Below are 26,912 nucleotides of genomic sequence, written 5' to 3'. Positions count from 1 at the left end.
ATAGTGTTCAGGGATATGTAGGTTAGGTGCATTAGTCAGGGGGTAAATGTAGAGTAATAGGGTAGGGGAATGGTGGGATACTCCAGAGGGTCAGTGTGGACTTGTTGGGCCAAATGGCCTGTTTACACACAGCAGTGATTCTATGATATTCTACTATTGGTTCCTGCAGTTTCTCCAGCAGTTTCTGTCTTTGTTCGTCTCTCAGGGCAATGAGCATTAAATGCCCCTCCGAGTCAGGCAGAAGATTGAATGGGAAGAGCATTTCCACATTGTTGGACTGTGACCAGTCACAGTGAAGGAGGACATTCGGCCCAATTAATTAAAAAGGATAACCATAAATTATCAGGAAGTAACAACCTACAGTCTGAAAGTAAGCAGGAAGATGAAACGAAGGATCCCTTTAAACACTTCAGACAAGTGAGTTAAATATTAAAACAGAAAGTGCTGGAGAAATTCAGCAGGTCCAGCCTACAGTGAGAGTGAAATGAGTTAGAGTCATACTGGACCCAAAACGTTAACTCTGCTTTCTCTCCAAGGATGTTGCTGGCAAACGGGACGGGTTGAATGTAGAATATCTGGCATGTATTGACGAGTTGGAGCGAAGGGTCTGTTTCCGTGCTCGGACTCGATGACCTACTGAGTTTCTCCAGCAATTTCTGGTTTGTTTCAGATCTTCAGCATCGGCAATATTTTGCATTTACTATATTTTCGGGTACGTATTCACACTTCGATTCCCAGACATCCAGTTATGTTTAGATGTTGCCAATTTATTGAAACCGAAATGTAAATACAAACAAAATCGGTGGTGAGAAAAACAAAGCTAATGTTTTGAATCCGATATGACCTTTTCAGTTTAAAAAAAACCTCGCATTATTGTGAATGTTTGGGAAAAGATTCCATATTATGACTTTTCCTCCTGTCCAGACCTCCTCGATTTTTTTGGGATAGAGTCCCACTTGTTTTTTTAAAAAGCGGATTCATCCCCGTGTGCTTTCCGGAGTTGTAGGGACCAGGTGAATCCGAAACGTCCAGACACCAGGCGAGGGGAGGAAAGGCAATTTCTCATCACAGTCCAGCTCACAAATTACTGAAAGCCAGTCACACGTTGCGCACTCAAAACCTGTTCAGGTTGGATCAACTCAAAACAAGGAAGTACACGCTAGTCACCACCTATAAAAACCACACCAGCGGCGGGAATAGTTCATTCAACCTCATTAGGACAGCTTTCAGGATAGCACTTCTGTAGTCTAAGGAGCACCCAGAACAAGGTATGACTAAGTTATGCTTGTTTAAACAATGTTACTGTCAGAAAGAGGAAAGAAAAAAATGTCGAGTGAATTTAATTTGAGTTACCCTACATTAAGTAGTGGGGGTAGTTTTGTTTTGAATTGATTTAATTTTAAAATAACGTTTTTTGTACAAACTTCCAAGTGTTCATGAAGCAAGATCTTTCGGAAACAACATACTGATTAATTTTTAATACCACTTTAATCAGTAATATGTTACATTCCCCCTCAATGCTTAACTTTCTGGTATAAACTGCTTTTAAAAATTATTTGGTGTGGAATGTTTTTTTTTATTTCTAGCATGTATTGTACAGAAATGTTATGGATTTTGCACTCTTTTAAAGACCAGCATCTGTTAACATTTCCACTTTTGGATAAATGTGGACAAGCAAAAGTGAGGCTAGGTGCAGCGTGTACTGATTCGAATGGCTTCCTCGCTTGGAACCAGTAGCTGTTTTTCAAATCCAAATAGCCTTTTTTAAAGGCGTAAAGACCGCTCTTCTCTGTAACCAATAACCCAAGTCGCGTTTTTCTTTAAATGAAACTTTGACACCCTCGAGTCGCTTTCTACCAAGTTTAACTAAAAACCAACCGCCCCTTGGTTAGGCTGAAAAGTGTGCCTCTAGAAAACATCGAAACTGGACAATTTGATATACAAAAAGCAAAGATTAGTTCATAACTCGTTTCAGCTCAATCTTTCCCTCCCGCCCACCTGATTTCAATAACTTGAATTAAACGCCAGCAGAATTCAGGATTTAATCGAGCGGTCTAATAATTAAGTGACTTAAATTTAATTAATTCAACTTTTAATTAAGGATGTTTTATTTGAACTAACTATTTAGCTTCAATTATTTTAGAATTTGTCTATAGAATTCTTTCCTAGTGTTAAGAAAAGATTGAGAATTACTCTTAGTAATACTGCAGGCTTTAGTCGCTATTATAAGTATTTTGTTCTATGACTTTTCCGGTCCATCTTCTCTTTCTCCTCCTCCCCCCCCCCGAATTGTTTATTAGTTTGCAAAATTGTCTGCAGCCGACTTCTAACCCCACAGGTTTTAAATGTCTAAGTATATTTCAGGAAGTTCTTCTGTAAGAAATTCCCCGTGACCTCTTAGTGTATGCTTTACAAGCAAAGTGTTCTTCCTTAAACTAAACTGTTTATTGCGACTGCACCTTGTTTGAGACTGACTGATAAAGTTCCCCAAAGACCTGTTGGTCTGTATTTCCTTTTTTAACCCACCATGATACAAATAAATAGTGGAACAGCCAAATGGCCTATTCTCTTTCTTATCTTTCATGGTCTTGTCTTGGGCCAGCCTTCCTTGAGGATCCAATCTTATTGGGGGACAAGGGCCATTCAGTCAGAAACCAATTTTATATATTGGAATATTGTTACTACTGTTCTAGCATTAGGTTCAGTTGTTTGTGACATAACAAATGGTTCCTCCCTTTCAGAAAATGTATTATAAGGTGTGAACCTGTTTAAATGAACAGGAAACTTGCTTGGCATTTGTTTCCTTTGTGGTCAGGGACAAACATCTCCAAATTTGACTGCAGTTTAAGATTTTTGGAATGCAATTGAAATGCCAGTGGTGCATGCCACTGTAGCCTTGTGGCTCAGTAAAGCCTTGCATGTATTCATTGCCTTGCTCTCATTATTAATCAGCTACCCAACATTTTTAAATTTAATTCCATCAGGTGCACAATGTCTACTTCGACTGATGTATGGCATACTGAAGACTCTCTTCCTGAGGAGACTTGCTCTCATGTAGAAAGCTCTGATGGGAGCTCAGTTGGAGGTCTGGAGTGTGCAATCTGCTTCAGTTCCTATGACAACACCTTCAAGACTCCCAAGTTGCTGCAGTGCCAGCATGCCTTTTGCTTGGAGTGTCTGGCCAGACTGGCAGCCAGCACACCAGCTGACCAGTCCTCTGATATCATCTGTCCACTTTGCAGGAGCCAGACAGCGTTGCCTGAAAATGGAACCCCTGCCTTAAAAACAAGCCAAGAGCTACTCGCTCAGCTCCCACCCCAGCTACAACTTGAAGAACCAGTATGGGTGGAAGGCAAGAAACTGTGCTGCAAGAACTCAAAAGAGCCTGGTAATTCTGACTTTTGCATCTGTATTGACATTGGTGAAACAAAACCAGAAAATGCAGCTCCTCCTGCCACAGTAATAGACAATAGACTACTAAATTGCTTTGGTCTCCTTGGTGACTGGAAGAGACTGGTACTATTTATACTGGTACTCATAATTTTCCTTGGCGTTGTGTTATGGCCACTCCGGTGTGCAATTGCCACACAAAATCTAAGCTGTGCTCGCAATCCTCCTCCAACATCTGCCCCTGTCAATACTACAAGATAATAGGGGCAAGTAGTTTTTGCATGTGGAGCTGGTGTTGTATGACATCTGGACATTCTGCTGTCTGTTAAACTGGGAAGATTCACAACCAGTCAAGTAATTCACCAAACACTACAAGAAATAATATTAACTTGGTATAAGTTAAGGGTTCCAGAACTAGCAATTAAGATTTGTGCATGCAATGCACTGCAGCTAACAAACTGAACAGGTTTCATGATCATAGGCAGTCAAGTAAATGAGGAACTAATGGTTAGAGAACATCAACTGGAATTTTTGAACAAAGCCAGTCAGTTGTCTGCAGTAACTTTTTTTTCTTTCGTAGGGGGTAAAACAAGTCTGCAATCTTTAGTCCGAATACATGCTACAAAGTATTCAGTATAAACTAAGTTCTAGCATTCTATTTGAATAGAAATGTGAGCACTTATTGAATTTTGTGGTTATAGAAAACACTTTTTTTTTTCCTGTCATAAGTGGCTTTCATGTACACCTCTCAATTAGTCAGTGACTTTTCTACTGTAAAAGTAGAAAGACTTAAATAGTACAAGTCCTTTTTTAACAAGTCACTGACTAACCAGCAAACACAATGATTAGTTTGTGGCAGTTGACACTTTTTTACTAACTGATTTTTGTTTTGCTTAATAACTTTCACTACAGTTCACTCCATTGTCGTTGCCAAAAGGAAGCAATTTCTTTTCCTTGGAAGTGATTAATTAAAAGTCCACTGGGTTAAGTCTAGCAATATGCCTATTTTAGGGTACTGTGGCAGTCCCAATTTGTCACATGCACTTTCCTTGCCCTCCAACAATTCATAAATATTTCCCAAAATTCAATATTACCAGAAACCTTTAGCCTATATAGTTTCACTGGTGCTAGGAATGCAAAATCCCTTTATCTATTCCAGTTATGAATCATAGTTATTTGCTTGCACTAGAAATGAAAGTAATCTGTTCAACCCTTGGTTTTTTTTTTTCTCGCCTACTTTACACCAGTGCTTTTATCCCAGCTGCAGTAATGACTCCTCCATGATTCTGCACATCACCATCTGAAGTGTGTGGGGCCTGGCTTGGCAATCAAAGCAAATCTGCTCTTGATACCTGAATTAAGTCCTTTTGATGGTTGGATAAATTTAGGACACTGGCCAATTGTATCAAATATCATAAGTTTATTAGTGCATGGGCTTGTAGTAAAAGCTTCTCGTTACACTAGTAATGTGGTCTTTGTCATTAGAGACATCTTTACCAGGTTATAATAAATTTAACTGAAGCAATATTTACTATTACAGGTGAATGCTAATCTCTCCAATGAGGTTATTATATTCTTTGAACTGCTTCAGTGAAGCTCAAGAACTGCCATACCTTTTTTCAGTGTTTAAATAGGACATTGCAACTGTGAACTTGTTTTAATTTTTGAAATTGTATAATGCAACATCTATACTCTGCTAGGTTTTGAGCAGAGTTCATGATTCCAATTTTTGCAAACATTAATAGTGACAATTCAATGTGTCTTTAGTGAACAGAAGAATCATTTTAACTATTTGTCTGCAACTAATAGGTTAATAATTCTGTGTTCTAAATTTGTGCAAATGAAAAGTGAAGTACAATTTCAATAAAGATTTTAGATTTTTGACTTTGTCTTTGGGTTCTAACTTCTGCATTAGTTGTAATGGGAATAACAAGATTGAGTAGCTGGAAACAGTACAGCAGGTCAAGCAACATCAGAGCTGGGGACTGTTTCAGGCAGTGGGAGCCAGGACCTGGATAGAGCACTTGAAGATAGTGGAATCAAGGGTTATGGGGATAAGGCAGGAACAGGGTACTGATTGGTTATGATCAGCCATAACCATAATGGTGGTGCTGGCTCAAAGGGCTGAATGGCTTGCTCCTGTACCTATTGTCTATTGACCTTTGAGTCCTGATGAAGGCTCCTGCCCAAAATGTTAATTCCCCTGATCTTCTGATGCTTGACCTGCTGTGCTGTTTCCAGCTCCATTTTAGTAACCTGACTTTTCAGTATCTGCCATCTGCACCATCTCCAAATTAAATTTGAATAAACCTTACTGACTTCTTTCCCCCCCCCCCAACCCCACCTATCATGCCAAACCATAGATGAATGCAGTCTTGGACTGGAAAGTGGAATACACTTATTTTTGTGGATAAACTTTGTCTCTGGTATTTGGTCTTTCCAGTAAATCTTGTGTACATTTTTACTCAAGGGGTTCTAAAGACTGATTACCAAATTCTCTCATGAACTAATTATTAACTGTCCCTCCCTCATGAGGGAAGAAACTGACAAAGCAATTTAAGCTAGTGTTTTAAAGAAATCCACTTCCAATGCAAATTATTCCTCATGCATCACATGTTCACCCTGCTGAACATGCCAACACTTCTGAAGACCACTCAGCTTTTTTTCCCCGCCCCCTTAAATAAGATCCTAATAGTTCAATTACTGCACCTTCCATCCTATAGAATGCTTCCCCCAGCTGAAGCAAGTTGTGTTAAAGTCCAGTGCAATGAAATTCATGCAAAAACTTAAGGGTGTGGAGTTGAGAATTTTCCTGAGATTTTTGCATTGTGCTACATGTGACTAAGTGCATTTGTGGCTTAAAATTTGTACTTCAAATACCCACTGTGCATGGGTGACCTTTTTTTATCCAAAAATGAATTTCTGCAGTGCTATTCTGCACAGCCAGGAACAAACACTGCCATAGCAGGTATCCATGCTAGGAAGGTTTGTAAGTCTCTGGTTATGATCTGAACAGTTTAGTTGTGATGTTTGTGGGTCAAGATTGGAAAAAATTATGCATCTTGCAAAATACTTTGTTTTGTAGGTGAAACATTTTATACACTTTTTTTTTTGCTTTTTAAAATGTGTAATTTTTGGGTCCCTTTCCTCTCTGCTACATGTAGGAAAACCTGAGTTACCACTTTGTTTCTTCCCAGAGTCTTCTCTGCACATCCCTCCAACCCAGATTTCCATAGCATTAAGGATTTTTGCCTGTTTAAAATTTTTAAAATATCTTTCACCCTCCTGCTTTAACTCCTCTGCAGTGGAGTAACCCAACTATTATAGCATGGTAGCCCATGTGGGAAGTCCCTCTACACAAATGGTGTGGAGGCAACTGCTAAGGATTGATCTGGTTAACAAGTAAATTATTGTGGATGATGTCCACCTAGATTGAAATGACCATAAAGCAGACAGCAATGGGCCAGATTTCAATAGCCACAGATTGCAATGGTCAGCACATGGATGGCTAAAACAATGGACTGGACATGCCTGGCTGCTTACCTTGGCAGCTCTTGCAATGACCTGTGTTCCCACAACTTCATATCTGGAATGTTGCATCAGTAATTCTGAATTGCCATCAGTTACATATGTATTTTCCTTCATCCCTACAAAGACTGGTGGCTTGAGGCACCATTACCAATGGTCAAATAATTAGTCTTCAAAATCCATTTCACTTGTGCAAAGGGTTGTGATGCAGACTACTTGTGCCCTGATTCATGTGCGTTCTAGAGGGGTTTTTGGTTTGGGGGCTTACCCCATATCCGATTCTCCCTCAGTGCTCCCAATGAGGACATGTGGTATCTGCTTCCCCCTTTCCTAATGCAGAGTCTGACCATGAAGCCTCAGTTTTGAGAAGCATTTTAATATTGCCCACAATCACTTGTGTATTGAGTTGGAGAATCAAAGCCAGGATATATTATTCATTCACTTGGCATACTGTACATATTTTGGCCTCTATTAAAACAACTGTCTCAAAGTTCCTGTTGTGGCAATTCATATCATTCCACACTGCTATTCAATCTATTGTTCTTCAATTTAAGTTGCATTTAAATCTGTCACTTCTGAACATCTGTGCTGAATAATTTATAAACTACAGGCACCAGTGGACTCACTTTCATGAACAAGAATTCTTTTTCAAATGTCATTTAAAATGACCTCCTCCTGTTGAAAGCTGAGAATCGAAGTAAATGTTTAAATGTGGAGAAATTACATCCTTGTACCTCCAGGTACATCCTTGTACCTCCTGTTCACATCTGGGGCTTCAAGAAAACATGAACACCTACAATCAGCATATGCTGGTTCATATTTTTTTTTCAAGGATTGATTGGATTTTTAAAAAAAAATCTGAGCAGAGATACCCTAGCGTAAAGATGATTTGAGCTCAATTTTAAAATAAATTTAGCTAACTTCTGTTATCTATACCCAACCATAAATACCAGTACCTTCTCCTGGGTAATTAGGGGTGGGCAATAAATACTGACCCAGCTAGTGAAACCATGACCTGTGTGGGGGAAAATATGTTTAAAAATTAAAACTGGTTAGGAAGAGTTTCTGAAAGCGGGACTGGGATAGATGAAGAATGTTAAAATAAGAGCACTGAAGACCACTTCAGAATGGTGTGGGGCTGTTTATGTACTTTGTGCTGAGAATGAGCATTTGAAATTCAATGTGGTGTAGACCCTATCACAGTGAAACATCCCATGGCAAAATATTTTGTCAGTCAAGATGTTAAGACACTTTGGTTCTTGAAATAGAACAGTTCATCTAATCATAAACAGCATAGAAACAGACTCTTTGGTCCAACTTGTCCACACTGACCAGATATCCTAAATTAATCTAGTCCCATTTGCCAGGACCAGACCCATATCCCTCACTTTCCTATTCATATGCCCATCCAGATGTCTTTTTTTAAATGTAATTGTACCAGCTTCCACTACTTACTCTGGCAGCTCATCCATACGTGCACCATCCTCTTGTGAAAAACGTGCCCCTAAAGGTCCCCTCTAAATCTTCCCCTCACCTTAAACCTATGTCTTCTAGTTTTGGACTTGCCCATGCCAGGGAAAGACCTTGTCGATTTACACTATATCCATGCCCCTCATTTACAAACTTCAAAGGTCATGCCTCAGCCTCTGCTCCAGGGAAAATAGCCCCAGTCTATTGAGCCTCTCCCTATACCTCCAATCCTCCAGCCCTGGCAACATCCTTAAATCTATTCTGAACCCTTTCAAGTTTCACAACATCCTTCTAATATTAAAGCTCTTTACTACCAGTGAAGAATTTTTAATGTGATCTTGTAATTTTAAGAAAGTGGCAAATGTACTCCTAGCAAGCTTCAACAATCTGACAAATTCAGGGTCAAAATTCTAGAATTCCCTCAAGGGTATTGAGAGTCTACCTGCAGCACATGGGATTGTTGAGGTTAAGAAGTCAGCTCATTACTGCCTATACAAGGGTAGCCTAGGAATGGAGAAATAAATGTTGGTACAACCAGTGACCCCCACTCCCATGAGTGATTTCATTGTTTTTTAAAAAAAAAGATACTTCTTTGTGATATTATTTGAGCAGCCATGACAAACACGAACTCTCCTGCTTGTCTGCAAAACAGCATCAGAAAAGTTAGAAATGTGAAATGCAAACAGAAAATGCTGGAATAAAACTCAGGAGAAAGTGAGGGCTGGAGATCTGAGTCAAGTGTGTGTTGCTGAAAAAGCACAGCAGGTCAGTAACGTCTGAGGAGCAGGAGAGTTGATGTTTAGGGTATAAGCCCTTCATCAGGAATTCTCGATTTGAAGGGCTTATGTCTGAAATGTAGGGTTTTTTGTCCCCCTGCTCCTCATGCTGCCTGACCTGCTATGCTCTTCTAACAACATACTCTTGACAATATTTTGCGTCCACCAGAGATGCCAGGCAGTGCCTCAGTTGAACATCTCAACCAAGAGATCGCACCTCCAACAGTGTAGTACTCCCTCTGTATTGTACTGGAGTGTCAGCCTTTTTTTTTTTTTAAATGCTCAAGTTGTGAAGTGGAAGCTTGAGACCCAGAGTCAAAAGCACTATCTACTGAGCCACAGCTGACCCACAAATTAACAGGAGCATTAGAGAGAGAGAGTGTACAGAAGTTAATTGGAGAAAGTTTTACCAAACCTTTTCCCCACTGTGATCCCCAGTTTAAAGCTTTAAAGTTGTTGTGACCCCCTCAGTGTGAACTGAGAGCTAAGGAGCCTGTGAAAGCAGAGGGCTTTGTATGTTGGAATAGAAGCACCATGTTTATGACTAGTTCAGATCTTCACAATAGCTATTATCATCTAGGAGCCCATGACCCCAACATTTCAGCTCACAGTCCCCACTTGGGGTCCTAACCCTCGCTTTGTAAAGCCCTGAGATAACTTGTATAAGAGGTGCAAGTGTTCCTCCGATCAAAGGTTTAAGAAACAGTCACCTGTACAGAATGGAAAGAAACCCAGGAGGGGAGTAGCTAGGAGTGATGGTCAGCACCTCCTACAGACAGAGGTTCAACATGAAGTCTGGGAAAGCTAACCCCATTCTCTCCAAGAACGGTGAAGTACTCAGTTCGCCAGGCCACCTCATTTTATTTCAATCTGTTCAGACACACCTCTGGAGTTGGTGGGATTTGAATCCACACCTTCTGGCTTAAAGGTAGGACCAACTATAAGCTTGGATAAATTCCAGAAACGTTGCTGACAACAGGCAAACAAACATTTCTATTCAATAGATCCACTATCGCATAGTGTTGATCTGATGTTTTTTTTAAAGGAGCCAAATCCTAAATTGATCTGTCTGCCACACTGATTTCAGCTGTAGACATGTAGGTTGGGCTTGGTTAACTCTAAATGAAGGATGGCTCTTGTCGTGTCCCTACCTCTGAGCCAGTATACCTGGGTTCAAGTTGCATTGATGTAAAATAACACCTCTGCAGAGATTGTTTAAAACATATCTTGACACTAAATAACTGACAGGTGCATTGCCGCTGAATCTTGGCTATTTTATCTTGTCGAGCAAGGCTGATGTGACAAGATTTTTTTATGCAGTGAGTAGTTAGGGTCTGGAGGTTCAACTGAGGCATTCAAGAGAGCATTGGATGGCTATTTGGATAGTAATGGTGTGCAGGAAAGGCAGGAGATTGGCATTAGGCAATACAGCCAACACTGACGGGCCAAATAGCCTCCTTTGCACCACACAATTCTGCGATTACTGCAGTAATCAATGTAAAGTTTAAATGCTAACTCTAAGGTTAATAAGCACATGACTTTGCTCACTTTCTCTTTGCTAATTGTGCAAAAAAGTCACAATTAATTCACTGCAGTTGCTCTGATTCTGATGGGAAGCTCGGGCTGAATCCTGGAAGTCTTGGTCTAACAGCTTTTTGAGAGCAAACTCATTCGCCGCAATGTTCATGTTCCTCCTCCCCATCCCCCTCTGGGCAATAATGGAAGACCATTCCTGCAATGCATCCATCCCAAGAACAAATCAATAAAATTGTTAATGCAAAATAATATGACTAATGGAAGATAGTCTAGTGAACAAAATGTAGATATTATTATAAGACAGTAAAAAAAAATAGGGACAGGAGAAGGCAATTGACCCTGCTCTGCCCTTTGATATAATAAAGACTGATTTGATTATTTTCTTGCCTATGCCTCCATAGATTTTGACTTCTTTGTCAATCAAAAAGCTAACTCAACCTCTTAATATACTCAATGATCCAGATTTCGCTGCACTTTGACAAAGAGCATTCTAAAGTGGAATAGCGGCATGGCATGTTGGCTCAGTGGTTAGCATTGCTGCCTCATAGCTCCGAGGACTTGAGTTCAATTTCACCCTTGGGTGACCATCTTTGTGGAGTTTGCACGTTCTCCCTGTGTCTGCGTGGGTTTCCTGCCACAGTCCAAAGATGTGTGGGTCAGGTGGATTGGCTGTGCTAAATTGCTCATTGTGTCCAGGGATGTGTTGGCTCAGTGGATTAGTCACGGGAAATGCAAGGTTGCAGGGATGAGATTGGGAGGATTGGTCTGGGTGGGATGCTCTTTTAGAGGGTCGATGTGGGCTAAATGGCTTGCTTCCACACTGTAGGCAATCTATCTTTCTATGAAAGACTGATAACTGACCATTTGTGAGAATTAATTTCTGGTCATCTCCATCTTAAATGAGAGTCCATTATTTTTAAACTATGCCACATGATTTGAAACATCATCTTAGCATTCACCCAGTCAATCCCTCTCGGACTGTTATAAATTTAATTAAGGTCAGATCTCATTCTTCTAAACTCCAAAGGGTATAAGGCCCATCAACATCTTAGCGGACAAGTTCAGGATTCAACCTGAACCCAGGGGTTCATTCGATTGAAGTTAAGACAAAGAGGTTAAGAATTTGCCTGGTTCCTTTGATAACATTCTTGGCAGAGACTGATCAGTGTTCCTAGACTGGGCAGAGATAATTTGATTACAGACTTTGTTTGTAATTTTCATATTCAATGATTTGATTTGGATAACTTCCATATGTTTGTAACAGGACATTACAGTGAGCCATCAGCCTTTGAAATGCGCTCTCTCATCCAATAAAAGGGAATTTGCTAAGTCCCAGATGCTTTACAGATGAATTATTAGTGAGCTATGATGACAATGTGCTGGCGTCATTGCAGTGGAATTTAACATTTTGAGTTACCTGAGGGACTGGGTCAGAATTCCCGAATATGCTGCTGCTTGTTTTGTTTTCTTATCATCCTCTAGCAGTTCAATTGGACATTAGCACCATATCCGGGTAGGCAAGGCTTGTCTAAGCTTATTGCTCTGTCCCGTTGTACTTTAACAAGTAACCCTTGGCAGGACTATTGCTGAGAGGAGAAAGTGAGGACTGCAGATGCTGGAGATCAGAGCTGAAAATGTGTTGCTGGAAAAGCGCAGCAGGTCAGGCAGCATCCAAGGAGCAGGAGAATCGAAGTTTCGGTCTTGAGCCCTTCTTCCTGAAGGGCTCATGCCCGAAACGTCGATTCTCCTGCTTCTTGGATGCTGCCTGACCTGCTGCGCTTTTCCAGCAACACATTTTCAGGACTATTGCTGAATCTATGAACTTATACCATAGGAATGAGAGGTTGTGGAGATTTTGATGGTAAATTGTCAGTGTTGACCGTCATTATCCCTTTTGAATCTGACCACATATTTAGGATATAACATCAACGCAGATTAATACAATAATCTTGAAGATGTGAAACACCCCACCTCAACCAAATCGCATTTTATCGAAACTGGTAATCAGCAAAATCAAGTGATTTTAGATAGAGATTCCCACTTGACACACACAACTTGAGGAAACTGTAGCAAGTTAATTCCTGTTCCCTATTCCCTGAAGTTTAACTCATTTTTGACAGTGGCCCCAGCATAGCCACCACTTAACAAATAACTAGCTGAGAAAAAAGTAATTTATATTTGTAGAATGTTCAAAGTCTCTCATGATTAGCTAGATTTTAAAATATATATCTTCAAAGGTTATTGAGAATATTTCAACTTCTATCTTAACCCCATTTCATATCTTTATTTTGCTCTCTACTAAGTAGGAGAGCCTTTAATTTCTTGGTTGTTTTCTGCACTTGGCTGCTTGAAGAAATTATTGCATTTAAAACACTACAACTGCTTGTATATCAAGAGGGTTATTAGAGTTTAGCAGAATGAGACAGAATCTCTTTGAAACTTATCAACTTCTGACAGGACTGGATCCACTGGACACCAACAGTGTGTGGGACTTAGAGTAAGGGATCATGGTCTCAAAATACAGGGTGGACCATTTCGAACTGAAAAGACAAATTTCTTCACTGATGGTAGTGAAACTGTGGAATTCAATACGAGAGGGAGCAATGGAGACCATGACACACAATACGTTTAAGAAAGAAAGATTTCTGGATGGTCAAAGCATCGAGGGATACGGGAGTAGTGGGTTGAGATGGATCAGTAATGATCATGTTGAGTAATGGAGAAGACTCAGTGGGCTCAATGACTTATTTCTCCTATTTTCTGTCTTTTATTTCATTCCATAGCGATGGCTCGATGAGGATTTCTTCAAGGTTAATGCTGAGTGCCATTGTTTTGCAAAATCTAGGTTGTTATCAAAATTCTAGACATTTTTGTACACAAAAATGGGATTTTCAAAGTACCACGCATTCAGTGTCACATCTACTTAATTTGTAAAGTTCCATGCATTTGGAATCTTAAAAAGATACAATACTAGATTAACTAGAGAAACAAAAGTCTTGGCTGTGTGTGGATAATTTGCTGATTGGTTGCCCCCCACTGGTGGAGTGGAATCATTGAAGGAACTTGACTAAATTAAGGACTGTACCAAAGGCCCATCTGTGAAGATCATTTTTTTGAAATTGTTACAAAATGATAATTTATCCTGTAAGAAGTGAAGAGGTGGAAACATTCAAGTCAGGCAGCATTGGTGCAGAACTGTTCCTTTTTTTTATTAATTTGTGGCATATAGTGTTACTGGCTGGATCAGCATTTATTGCCCAACTCTAACTACGCAGAAGACAGTTAAGAATCAACCACATTGCTGTGGGTCTGGAGTCATGTGTAGGCCAGATTTCCTTCCCTAAAGAGCATTAGTGAACGAGATAGGGTTTTCTGACAATTGTCAATGGTTTAATGGTAACCATCAGACTCTTAATTTCACGTTATTATTGAATTCAAATTTCACGAACAAATCTGGCAAGATTCTAATCCATGTCCCCAGAACATTACCTTGGTCTCTGGATTAAAAATCACGAGGCCAGTGCCTCCCAACTGATCAATCAATTGGTGTGAAATGTTATCCTACCCATCTCTCTCCACAGGCTCTTTCTGTTGGTCTGTTCAGTTTTTTTTTTTGCAGCAATGTTTGGTGTTCTATTCCATGACCAAATCTATCTGGTAGAAAATATGCCAGATGGGTAGCTAGGATAAAAATAGTCAGCTGCAGTTGTGAAGAAATTGAGTTTTGATCCTCAAAGTCTGCAGATGAAAACTCTGTAAACAGACGATGCTCACTTGTTAGTATTGCATCACCAGCCATACAAAGAGTGCCCAGTCTGCTGTAGACAATGATCCCAATATACCTTGTTTATACAACTTTTGATTAAATTATTTTAATTTTTTATTTTAAATTTTGCTAATTTATCCCTCTCGTCCTCTCCTGGTCTATGCTTGAATATTTTAATATAGGTTAGTTGCTTTCAGGTTTTTTTTTGGCCATTCTTTATAATGTTCACGAATCTCAACAGTTAGTATCAGCAGCTGGTTCATCAAAAGCTCCCATGTGCACACTGTCCTGTAGGGTTTGCAATGGTCTCAACCAGCAGCAGCAAGCCCAGCTCTCTCTGCCCACCTCATCTAGATATATATGCTCAACTGTAGCAATCCTACAACAGAGACCAAGTAACTTGATGGAAACCAAAAATAAAATGTCAACCTTTGGTTTTATATTATTTAGCCAGATTGCACTTAGCAACAGTAACCATCTGTGAAGAAATTTTACTCAACTTTTCACAAACTGCAGCTGACCAGTTAAAGATAACACTTGTAAGCCATTACATTGGAGATAAAGTATTGGAAAACTGACAAAGAGAAAACCCACCAGTGCCCTCACTGCATCTACATCTTTCAGAAAATGAGATGCTTGCTAAAAGAGGGTTCACAAAGAATAAACAGACCACAGGATGGCAAAGTGATTAAACACTGCTGCCTCACGGACCGAAGGATCCAGGTTTGATTCCAGCCTCGGGTGAATGTCTGTGCGAAGTTTGCACATTCTCCCTGTTTGTGTGTAGGGTTTCCTTTGGCTGCTTCAGTTTCCTCCCACAGTCCAAAGATGTGCAGGTTAAGTGGATTGACCATTCTAAATTGACCTGGACGTGTGCAGGCTCGATGAGTTAACTATGGTAAATGTGGGATGAGGTTGCGATGTTCTTTGGAGGGTCAGTCCGACTCAGTGGGCCAAATGGCTAGTCTATGATTACTTTCTCACGGTGAAAAATATAGTTTGATCATTATTGAGTAAACTGCTTAGTTTGAACCTTGTAAGCAGATATGGTACAAAACATATTAACTTTGTGCAATGATTCTTATGGCGACGTATGGGAGTGTTGATACCTTCTTCTGTTACTGAATGCCAAATGCTGGATATTTTCCTGGTAGGCTTTATTTGGTCAACTAGAATTCTACTGAATTCCATAACATATTCCTGGCAGTCATTTGTGAAGCAATACTAACATGACCATCTGCAAGTTCCCCTCTGATTCACTCATCACCCTGACTTGAGATATATTGCTGTTCCTTCAATGTGTCTCAGCCAAAATCCCGGACCTCCCTCCCTAATGGCATTGCCATTATCTATTAGCTCATGGACTCAAGGTAGCAGCTGAGCACCATCTTCTCAAGGACAACTAGGGACGGACAATAAATTCTGTCCTAGCCAGTGACACCTCTGGCCCATTAAAGAATCAAAGAAATCCAAGATTGAATGATTGGTATGCTATCATTTATAGTTGGGGCCAACAACCGTAAAATGACTTTATATTCTAGTCTGAAGGTATGATTCTTACTTTGGGGTGTGTTGTGTAATATGTGAGATGTCCTGTGTTCATATTCCAGACAAGTCCCATTTAAAGTGTGTGCAGAAGCAAGGGAGATATGAGAAAAACCTTTACACAGAGCAAGTGATTAGTGTATGGAGCACATCGCCTGAAATTGTGGTGAAGATAGGTTCAGTTGAGATATTCAAGAGGGCATTGAATGATTACTTGGATAGAGTTACTGTGCAGGAGTATGTGGAAAAGCAGGAGAATGTGGAAAAGCAGGAGATTGCCACTTGTAAGTAATGCTCGTTTTAGGAGCTGGTGCAAGCATTATGGGCTGAATGGCCTCCTGCACGTTAATAATTGTGATAGAAATCCAGATGCAAGGTACTTAAATTTTTTTTAGATACAATGAATATTTCTTCCAAATGAAAAACCTGCATAGGCAAGGTCAAATTTTTCTAACCTCTAAGGGATCCAAATTGCTGCTGTCTATCTGCATGGAATATATTTTGGTTTATTTTATATTTAGCTAGCCTTTTCCATAATTATGCACTGTGCTGTACTGCTCTTGTGGTTATGGAGAGGGGGAGGTGAGAATGACTGACTGCTTTTGGCATCCAGGCAGCATTTATCATAATACAGCATGAAAGAACTCTGGCACAACTGAAGCCTCTACAGGTTGAAGTCATAACTAGTGTGAAGGAAGATATTTTGTTTTATGTTTCTATTTATGGTTGATGGAGGCCAATCACCTGAATTCCAGAGATTCACTGATAGAATTCCTCAGTGTAGTGTCAAGGGCCCACTCTCTTCTGCTGCTTCATCAATGAACTTCCCTTCTTCAGAAGGTCAGTAATTAAGATATTTGCACCCTGACATTTAGTACTATTCACAACTCCTCAGAGACAGTACTAAAGGATTCTGAGTCGATATGGTCTAAGACCTGGACAACTTTCAGACTTGAGTTGACCAATGGAAGTAACATTCACATCACCATCTCTAAAAAGAATTTTTCCAATGGCATTTCTATCACTGAAAGCCCCAGTAGTACCATCCTGTGGGTTACTATTGGACAGAAACTGGACTAAGTCAGCCATATAAATACACCGACTACAAGAGTAGGTCAGAAGCTGGGAATTCTCAGGTGAGCAACTGGCTTGACTCCCCATTAATTGTCCACTATCTACAAGGCACTAGTCAGGGGTTTGATGGAATACTCCTCACTTGCCTGAATGAGTGCAGCTTCAGCAATGCTCTAGAAGGTTGACAGCACTCAGGACAAAGCAATTGATTTGATTGTCACCTGATGAATAAACTGAAAACTTACTCCATCTGCCAACAAACCCCCCCCCCAACTCTTTTTGTTCATTTGTGGGAGGTGGGTCTGGACAGGCCAGCATTTATTGCCCATCCCTAATTGCTCTGGAGAAAGTGAGGTTAGCCACCTCCAAATGTTCCCTCTATGAGATGCATTGTGACAACTCAACACCACTTTCTAACTGGTGAAGTTTGTGTGTGAAAGTAGGCCATGGGTAGCAGATTTATTGGAACAGCACTATCTACGAGCTCCCCTGCAAGACTTACATAATCCTGACATGGAACTAAATTGCTGTTCCTTCGCAGGATCAAAAAGGTGGCACACACTTCCCAACAATCTAAACCAGAATGACTGAAACAGTTCAGTGTGATGGCTTACCACCATCCTCCGAAGGGCAAATAGGAATCAGCAACAAATTATGGTCTTCTCAGCAGCATAAACATCCTAAGCAATAAAATAGGTGAGGAGATGAATTACAATGAATTATATTGCTTACATATTTATGTTCTAGCACAATGGCTGCACTGGGATATTGATGATAAAAAGAGCAGGTGAGACAGCAACTTGCATATATAGCTCATCCTGAGGCCTATCTGCCATCTATAAGACACAATGGAGTGCAGCTGAAACAAAACTCAAGAAACATGACACTACTCAGGACAAAGCTGCCCACTTGATTGGCACCATATCCACATTCACTCCCTTACTACCAATGCACAGTAGCAAGTGCGTACCATCTACAAGGTGCACTACAGAAATTCAGTGAGGCTCCTTAGAGAACTTTTCCCAATCCTGCAACAACCATGTAGAAGGACAAGGGCAGCAGATACTTGGGAACACCTCTACTTGCAAATTCCCTCCAAGCCACTCATTCTGACTTAGAAATACATCACTAAAATTGCTGGAAAAGCTCAGCAGGTTTGGCAGCATCTGTGGAGAGAAATCAGAGTTAACATTTTGGGTCGAGTGATCCTTCCTCAGAACATAAACTCTGACTTCTCTCCACAGATGCTGCCAGACCTACTGAGCTTTTCCTGCATTTTCGGTAATATATTTCTAAGTCTGAATGAGTGGCTTGGAGGGAATTTGCAAGTAGAGGAGCTCTTCCACAATTTATGTTTTTGTTTCGGATTTACAGCATCCACAGTTCATTGGTTTTTATTTGGAAATATATGACCATTCCTTCACCACCTCTGGGTCAAAATCTTGGATATTTTCCTCACAGCAGTGTGAGTATAACTACGTCAAGTAGACTTGCCAGGTTCAAAACAGATTCTCAAGGTCTGTTAAGAATGGGTAATAATTCTGTCAGCCAAACCCATTTCCCATGAATAAATAGACAAAAAAAGCAATAAGATTAGTAGCTTTAGATGTCGCACATCTTATGTTAAAACTAGGTTAGTATTCATAATTATCACAGCGTTTGCACACGCATGTGTTGGACTGATTGATTCAAAACTCTGTGAGCAATTTCGATATTAATACTATAAAGTGCCACTGCAGAAATGGTTAATTGTATTGATTTAAGTCCTAACTTTAAACTAGGGATATTTGTCTTTTTGTGAAGCAGCAAGCAAGAATGCAATATCATCAGGTAAATGAATTATGTGTGAAATGTCATTCCAGTGTAGCATTGAGAGCTCATTACAGATGCAGTTACTGTGTTTTGCTTTTAAAAATAGTGGAGCAAACCGTTTATGGTGCTCCCAATCCCTTACATAAATCAAAAACTCAAAACATGAATGGTTTTTTGCGTTTATTGTCACATTCTGGGCAGAATTAGCATTCAAAGGAAGACTCCAAAGAAAGATAATAATATCCAGTAGATATTCCCAAAGAAACATTAACTGACATGTTTTTTCTCATGCACATAGATAATATTTATTACTATCATGGCAGAAGGACGGAGCTTTATAGCTGGCCTGAGTAAGTGCTGGCTTTGATAATAGTTAATCTATTAACTTGCTTTCCAACTGATGCCACTCTACCCTCTTCCCTTCATGAGGTCTTGTGTCGCAACACCTTTTAAAATGTTCTCAATGACTCATGTATTTTGAAAGTATACTTCACGCCACTATGCAGGTATTTCCTTTTGTGGCCTAAGTGCTGTGATGACGGTGCTCTTAAAACACATTGCTCTGAGGTGTTTGCTATTGACATGTTGATCTAAAAGGGTCAACAGCATTCATTTTAAGACTTGAGACACAGGCAGCCCTTGAACCTTAAATCCACAAATAAACAGTTGATTGTTATCCATTTCAGGAGGTTAGCAAGTTAAATATAACAATGAAGGTTATTGTTTTTGAGCACAGATATTGGTGTGTCTCAGTTCCACTTCCACATTTACATGCCGTGAGATTTTTCAGAAAGTAGTCTTTCTTATAACACCATTAAAAACTCAGAAAATGCCTCAGATGTTAAAATATATTTTTTTAACAAAAACTATTAGTTAAGGTTTCTTCAAAGCATGCTATATAATTATTCTGCACATTGAAATATCAAGAGCCCGATACATGTAGTTAATTAACAATGTGAAGGCTGTGCACTGGTTAGCAATTGGTTTCTGAGTGAAATTACATTGCAGAAAGTTGGAGAGTATACGAGTAAATTTTTAAAAAAGTGTCATTGCTATTGGAAAATTAAGTCTAAGCTACTTTCACTTTAGCACCTCTTTAGGTCATTGTACATTCCTAGCACACCGACGCCCTCACCCCAGAGACAGACAGAGAAATTGGATAGACAAGTCAGCCACTGGAATGAGGGAGCCAAATTTAAACAATATAAAGACTGAAAGTTAGCCTATGAATATCAGTGCTCCAGAAACCAAACTGAAAATTCAGAGACTAACCTTTTATGAAGGTAAACCTTGGCAATTACTTAAGAAAAACATCACTTTTAAGTGACACTGCCATTGTCACTATATCTAGACATACACTTCTCATGTTTAGCAATTCCAAGGCAAATATTCTGAATTCATTAGTGTTGGTTGCTAGTAAGCCCAATGGCATTAGATCAATGTATCAGTGATCAGCTGCACTTGCATAATACAACACAGAACGATTACAAAGCAACTTTGTATTAATTCTGAATGGTTTGATATAAGACCAGAAGACATAGGAGTGGCAGTAAGGTCATTCGGCCCATCGAGTCCACTCCGCCATTCAATCATGGCTGATGGGCATTTCAACTCCACTTACCCGCATTCTCCCCGTAGCCCTTAATTCCTTGTGACATCAAGAATTTATCAATCTCTGCCTTGAAGACATTTAGCGTCCCGGCCTCCACTGCACTCTGCGGCAATGAATTCCACAGGCCCACCACTCTGGCTGAAGAAATGTCTCCGCATTTCTGTTCTGAATTTACCCCCTCTAATTCTAAGGCTGTGTCCACGGGTCCTAGTCTTCTCGCCTAATGGAAACAATTTCCTAGCGTCCACCCTTTGCAAGCCATGTATTATCTTGTAAGTTTCTATTAGATCTCCCCTTAATCTTCTAAACTCCAATGAATACAATCCCAGGATCCTCTGCCGTTACTCGTATGTTAGACCTACCATTCCAGGGATCATCCGTGTGAATCTCCACTGGACATGCTCCAGTGCCAGTATATCCTTCCTGAGGTGTGAGGACCAAAACTGGACACAGTACTCCAAATGGGGCCTAACCAGAGCTTTATAAAGTCTCTCTCAGTAGCACAACGGTGCTTTTATATTCCAACCCTCTTGAGATAAATGACAACATTGCATTCGCTTTCTTAATCACTGACTCAACCTGCATGTTTACCTTTAAAGAATCCTCGACTAGCACTCCCAGATCCCTTTGTACTTTGGCTTTATGAATTTTCTCACCGTTTACAAAGTAGTCCATGCTTGTATTCTTTTTTCCAAAGTGCAAGACCTTGCATTTGCACACATTGAATTCCATCAACCATTTCCTGGACCACTCTCCCAAACTGTCTAGATCCTTCTGCAGCCTCCCACTTCCTCAGTACTACCTGCCTGTCCACCTAACTTTGTATCATCGGCAAACTTCGCTAGAATGCCCCCAGTCCCTTCATCCAGATCATTAATATATAACGTGAACAGCTGAGGCCCCAACACTGAACCCTGCTGGACACCGCTTGTCACCGGCTGCCATTCCGAAAAAGAACCTTTTTATCCCAACTCTCTGCCTTCTGTCAGACAGCCAATCCTCAATCCATACCAGTAGCTCAACTCGAACACCATGGGCCCCCACCTTACTCAGCAGCCTCCCATGTGGCACCTTATCAAAGGCCTTTTGGAAGTCTAGATAGACCACATCCACTGGGTTTCCCTGGTCTAACCTACTTGTCACCTCTTCAAAGAATTCCAACAGGTTTGTCAGACACAACCTCCCCTTACTAAATCCATGTTGACTTGTTCTAATCCGACCCTGCTCTTCCAAGAATTTAGAAACCTTAATGATGGATTCTAGAATTTTACCAACAATCGAGGTTAGGCTAATTGGCCTATAATTTTCTATCTTTTGTCTTGATCCTTTCTTTAACAAGGGGGTTACAACAGCGATCTTCCAATCATCTGGGACTTTCCCTGACTCCAGTGACTTTTGAAAGATCTCAACCAACGCCTCCGCTATTTCCTCAGCCACCTCCCTCAGAACTCTAGGATGTAGCCCATCGGGGCCAGGAGATTTATCAATTTTAAGACCTTCTAGCTTTTCTAGCACTTTCTCTTTTGTAATGGCAACCATACTCAACTCAGCCCCCTGACTCCCTTTAATTGTTGGGATATTATTCATGTCTTCCACTGTGAAGACTGACAATGTACTTATTAAGTTCTCCAGCTATTTCCTTATCTCCCATCACTAGGCTTCCAGCATCAGTTTGAAGTGGCCCAATGTCTACTTTTGCCTGTCGTTTTTTTCTTATGTATTGAAAGAAACTTTTACTATCATTTCTAATATACTGGCTAGCCTACCTTCATATTTGATCCTCTCCTTTCTTATCTCTCTCTTTGTTATCCTCTGTTTGTTTTTGTAGCCCTCCCAATCTTCTGATTTCCCAGTGCTCTTGGCCACTTTATAGGATCTCTCTTTTTCTTTAATACATTTCCTGACTTCCTTTGTCAGCCATGGCTGTCTAATCTCTCCCCGGATAATCTGTCCTCAATTATACCCACAAACTCCTGCCATTTTTGTTCTACTGTCTTCCCCGCTAGGCTCTGCTTCCAGTCTATTTTCGTCAGTTCCTCTCTCGTGCCCTAATTATCTTTATTTAACTGTAACACCATTACATCCAATTTTGCCTTCTCTCTTTTAAACTGCAGACTGAACTCTACCATATTATGATCGCTGCTTCCTAAGTGTTCCCTTACTTTAAGCTTTTTTATAAAGTCTGGTTCATTACATAGCATTAGGTCCAGAATAGCCTGCTCCCTCGTGGGCTCCATGACGAGCTGTTCCAAAAAGCCATCCTGTAAGCATTCCATGAATTCCCTTTCTTTGGATCCACTGGCAACATTATTTACCCAGTCCACCTGCATATTGAAGTCTCCCATGATCACCGTGGCCTTGCCTTTCTGACATGCCTTTTCTATTTCCCGGTACATGTTGCGCCTCTGGTCCTGACCACTGTTAGGAGGTCTGTACATAACTCCCATTCTGGTTTTTTTGCCTTTGTGGTTCCTCAATTCCACCCACACAGACTCCACATCATCTGACGCTATGTCATTCAGTGCCATAGATTTAATTTTGTTCTTAACTAACAAGGCAACCCTGCCCTGTCTGCCTGCCTCCCTGTCTTTTTGATAAGTTGAAAATCCTTGGAAGTTTAACTGCCAGTCCTGACCCCCCTGCAACCACGTCTCTGTGATGCCTACCCCATCATAATCATTCACGATGATCTGTACCATTAGTTCATCTGCTTTGTTATGAATGCTACAAGCATTCAGGTAAAGTGCCTTAGTGCGAACTTTCTTATCATTAGAGATATTGGAAGTCATAAGATGTCCTAAGTTATCCTTTTTGCTGCATTCCCAGTCTGCCTCAAGTTTAAATCCACCTGCACACATGCTATCCTGCTGCTTATCTTTCCATTTAACTCCATACTCCCTGTCGCTTTCACTTTCCCTTCCCCCCCAATGCAGAAGTTTATAGGTGGGTTTATTTTGTAAAGTTCCAAAAAACTGCTGACAGTCTGATTAGTTCCCTCATATGGAATGTTGGATTTTGTCAGTTTTCAGTGTAAGCACGTGAATAAAACAATATACTGTTCATTTTACAGTGAACATGTGCACATTTCTTGACAGTTGACTAATGGAACATCAATGGCAAAGTTAGAAAGTCACTTGTTTTGCCTCAGGTGTATTGCAATACATATTCCATTAAAGTTCATGTGATACATCAGGTAACGAGGAGACAAGTTATTTTCTGTCTTGAAAGAAGATCACAAAGTCTTAATTCTAAGATTCCCTGATTCTAAACCAAAATTGCTTACATACAAAACTAAGCTGTATTTAGCTGTGGCTATTTGAGAGATGGCATAATTGTAATAGGTCATTTTTCTCTCATGAAAGGGAACAAGATAGTGTAATCAATCATAAATACAGTATGGCTCTAATAGAGAGCAACAAATATTGACTACTTTAAAGTTTGAGAGAAGATTTGTAGCTCGGGTGCTTGTTGTTGTGGTTCTGTTCGCCGAGCTGGGAAGTTGTGTTGCAGGAGGCTCCCAAGCACGGAGGATGTCACCTAGACAGGGGATGAAACGTCTGCAACACAAATTCCCAGCTCGGCGAACAGAACCACAACAATATTGACTACTTGTTTGAAATCTGCCAGAGCCCAGGTGGACTTCAGTTTCCTCATTTCCCCTCTCCTGACATTATCCCAGTCCCAAACCTCCAAATCAGCAGCGCCCTCCCGACCCGTCCCTCACCGTTCCCATCTATCCGCTCCGACTTATCACCTTCGTCTACCAATTGCACACTCAGCTATCTTATCCCCAACCCCACCCCGACCCACAGCCTCATTCCTGATGAAGGGTTTATGCCAGAAACATCAATTCTCCTGCTCCTCGGATGCTGCCTGACCTGCTGTGCTTTTCCAGCACCACACTCTGGACTCTGATCTCAAACATCTGCAGTCCTCACTTTCTCCTGGTATTTATAGGGTGACATAATGTTGTAGTAATGGCACTGGATTAGTAATCCTGAGGGCCACTCTATTACAGTGGCGACAACAGCAGCTAATAGAACTTAAATTTCAATTAATAATTCTGGAACATAAGCTAGTGTCAGTAATGGTTTCTTTACAGATTTCAGTCAACAGAATGGACAAGAAGAGTAGCTCGCATAGTAAAGGCCAACATAGATGGAAGGACAATAGAAAGAAAAGTATCTTGTTTTAGAAACAGTATAGGTGGATATTAGCAATAAAAAGCAGCAAAATACTAGTGGGAGAACTTTATAGATACCCTCACTCCAATTTTACCATTGGATAGTGTTTTAAGCAAGAAATAATGATAGCTTGCAATAAGGTAACGTACAGTAATTGTGGCAGGCTTGAATTTCATGTACACTGGACAAATTAAATTTGCAAAGATAATTTGCAAGCTGAGTATGTAGAACACATTCATAGATTCCTAGAGTAACACATTGAGGAACCAAGTGGGAATAATGCTAAATATTGTGCATTGAGGCAGTTTAACTAGCAATGTCATAGTATAAGATCAGATGGGAAAGAAGGGATCATATTGCAAATGAATGCTGTATTAAATTTGAAAGCAATATACTCCAGTTCCAAACAATAATCTTGAATTTAATGAAAGCCAATTACGAAAGTATTAGATCTGGCCAAGAGTAATTTGGTTAAATAGGTTAAAAAGTATGATGGGAAATATGGGAAACAGTCTTTAAAAACAGCTAAATTTCATAAAAAGGGAAAAAGTGGAATGAGAGTAAACCAGCTATAAAGTATAATAGATTATAATAGCTGTTAGAAGTATATGATAAGGGAGGAGAGTTGTTAAAATAAATAGTTGGAATAACAGGTCAGTACAAGTCTGGAACTTCTGATAATCAATATTAGAATATAGAAAAGTATTGAAGGTGTTTAAGGGACTAAAAACTAGCAAATCTTCTGTTGTGAATTACTGTGCCCTGTTCTAATTTCCACATTATAATACGGAGGCATTGAGAAGGATAAAGAAAGTCGGTAAGGTTGATTTAAGAAATGCATTGATATCCATCAGAAAACACTAGATACAAAGAGAATATTTCTTCTTGTGGGGAAGAACACAGCTTGAATCCACCAATACAAGATACGAGTCATCAAGATATCAAATATTATGACAAATCAAACAGATTTTAATTGTTTTGGCGGAGGTGGGGGTGGGGGGTGGGAAAGAGAGTGGAAACGAACATTTGAATTAAATGCAGAAAGCACTGATCGTTTGGCAAGTGGACTCTAACTGGTGGAGGCATTGCCATGGAGATTGCATCAACAAATGATGATTGACAGTGAACCAACAGGCTATTTCATAATTATAAACCAGGCAGGTTGGTTGATTAGTCAGAGAATTTCATTGAAAAATGAACCAGCAATGGCTGAAATTTAATTTGTTGAGGTGAAATAGCCATATTGCATGTATATGTCCTTTCTGTCTGCAAAGAACAGGACTCTTAACATGTGTAGCTTTCAGTGCATGCACCTGCATCATTAAGCATACCTGACTGACAATCCTAAACTGGTTGTCAGCATGATTTTTCATAATTATTCCAGTAAATTATGTCCAATTACAGAATCACATTTGATGCTGGTCATTGTTTTGCAAGTTTTGAAAGCATTGGTACAGTCAATATATTGCTTGTTGCAAACAGCCTAAGTAATATGCTATTTGACATAGCAATCCAGTTTTCAGAATATACAATTTACATTCCTGGCATCACATCAGTACTGAAATTCATGGATCACATTACTCATTTGTCTGCTAGACAGAACACTGCCATCAAACAAAGGAAATGTTCTATTAATGGTGAACACCACACACTGCTACCTCACAGTAGTAGCATGAAACAGAAAACTTCACCTGTTACTCAAAGGTTTGAATGAAATTAAAATAGATTGAGCACTTTTCAGGACCAAAATTGATTGCCTTAATGCCTTTCATAAGTTGCATTACATACAATGAGAAATGATTGGGTCAGAGTAACTTTATTCCACAGGATGGCTGCAATACACTATTTCACCAGCAGGTTTATGTGGTGTACACATGTTTCAGGACCCTGTTTACAAGGTTGCTGTTAGGCCAATCATATACTGCATGGGACTGTGGGAGTAACAGTGAAGGTAGGTTTGCAGTAGGTACGAGAAGCAAGCTCTCAACTATAACATCAGAGTTCATTTGATTATTCTATTTCAACTTGCATTTGAGAGCAGGATAGAACCCATTTAAACATGTAAAGAATTTCTTAAATGCATCTGCGAATTCAAATATTACAAATGTAGAAACTGAATAAAAAATGTCAGTGATCTTTCATCAGAATGGGAAAGTAGAAGAAATGGAAGAGTTTTTAAGCCAGTAGAAGAGGGTAGGGCACGAAAAACAAAAAGGGTG

The 26,912-nt window shown here is 40.0% G+C and overlaps 1 protein-coding gene across 1 annotated transcript; it reads left to right on the top strand.

Annotated features, from left to right (window-relative positions):
* Positions 1–1,159: 1,159 nt before the first annotated feature.
* Positions 1,160–5,272, top strand: rnf223 (ring finger protein 223). Its single transcript, XM_043675457.2, has 2 exons — positions 1,160–1,268; positions 2,985–5,272. Exon 2 carries the CDS (start codon positions 2,992–2,994, stop codon positions 3,649–3,651), a length of 660 nt encoding a protein of 219 aa, XP_043531392.1. The 5' UTR covers positions 1,160–1,268; positions 2,985–2,991; the 3' UTR covers positions 3,652–5,272.
* Positions 5,273–26,912: the final 21,640 nt, after the last annotated feature.

Source organism: Chiloscyllium plagiosum, unplaced genomic scaffold (assembly GCF_037043375.1).
Source record: "Chiloscyllium plagiosum isolate Xiang-an unplaced genomic scaffold, Cpla_swu_hap1 HiC_scaffold_37, whole genome shotgun sequence".
In the NCBI taxonomy this organism is placed as follows: Eukaryota; Metazoa; Chordata; class Chondrichthyes; order Orectolobiformes; family Hemiscylliidae; genus Chiloscyllium; species Chiloscyllium plagiosum.
Note: the sequence above shows the minus strand (reverse complement) of the source record. Positions and strands in the feature narration are given on the sequence as shown.

Coding starts and splice junctions, on each gene's coding strand:
- rnf223 (XM_043675457.2), top strand. CDS start 2,992: ATGTCTACTTCGACTGATGTATGGCATACTGAAGACTCTCTTCCTGAG.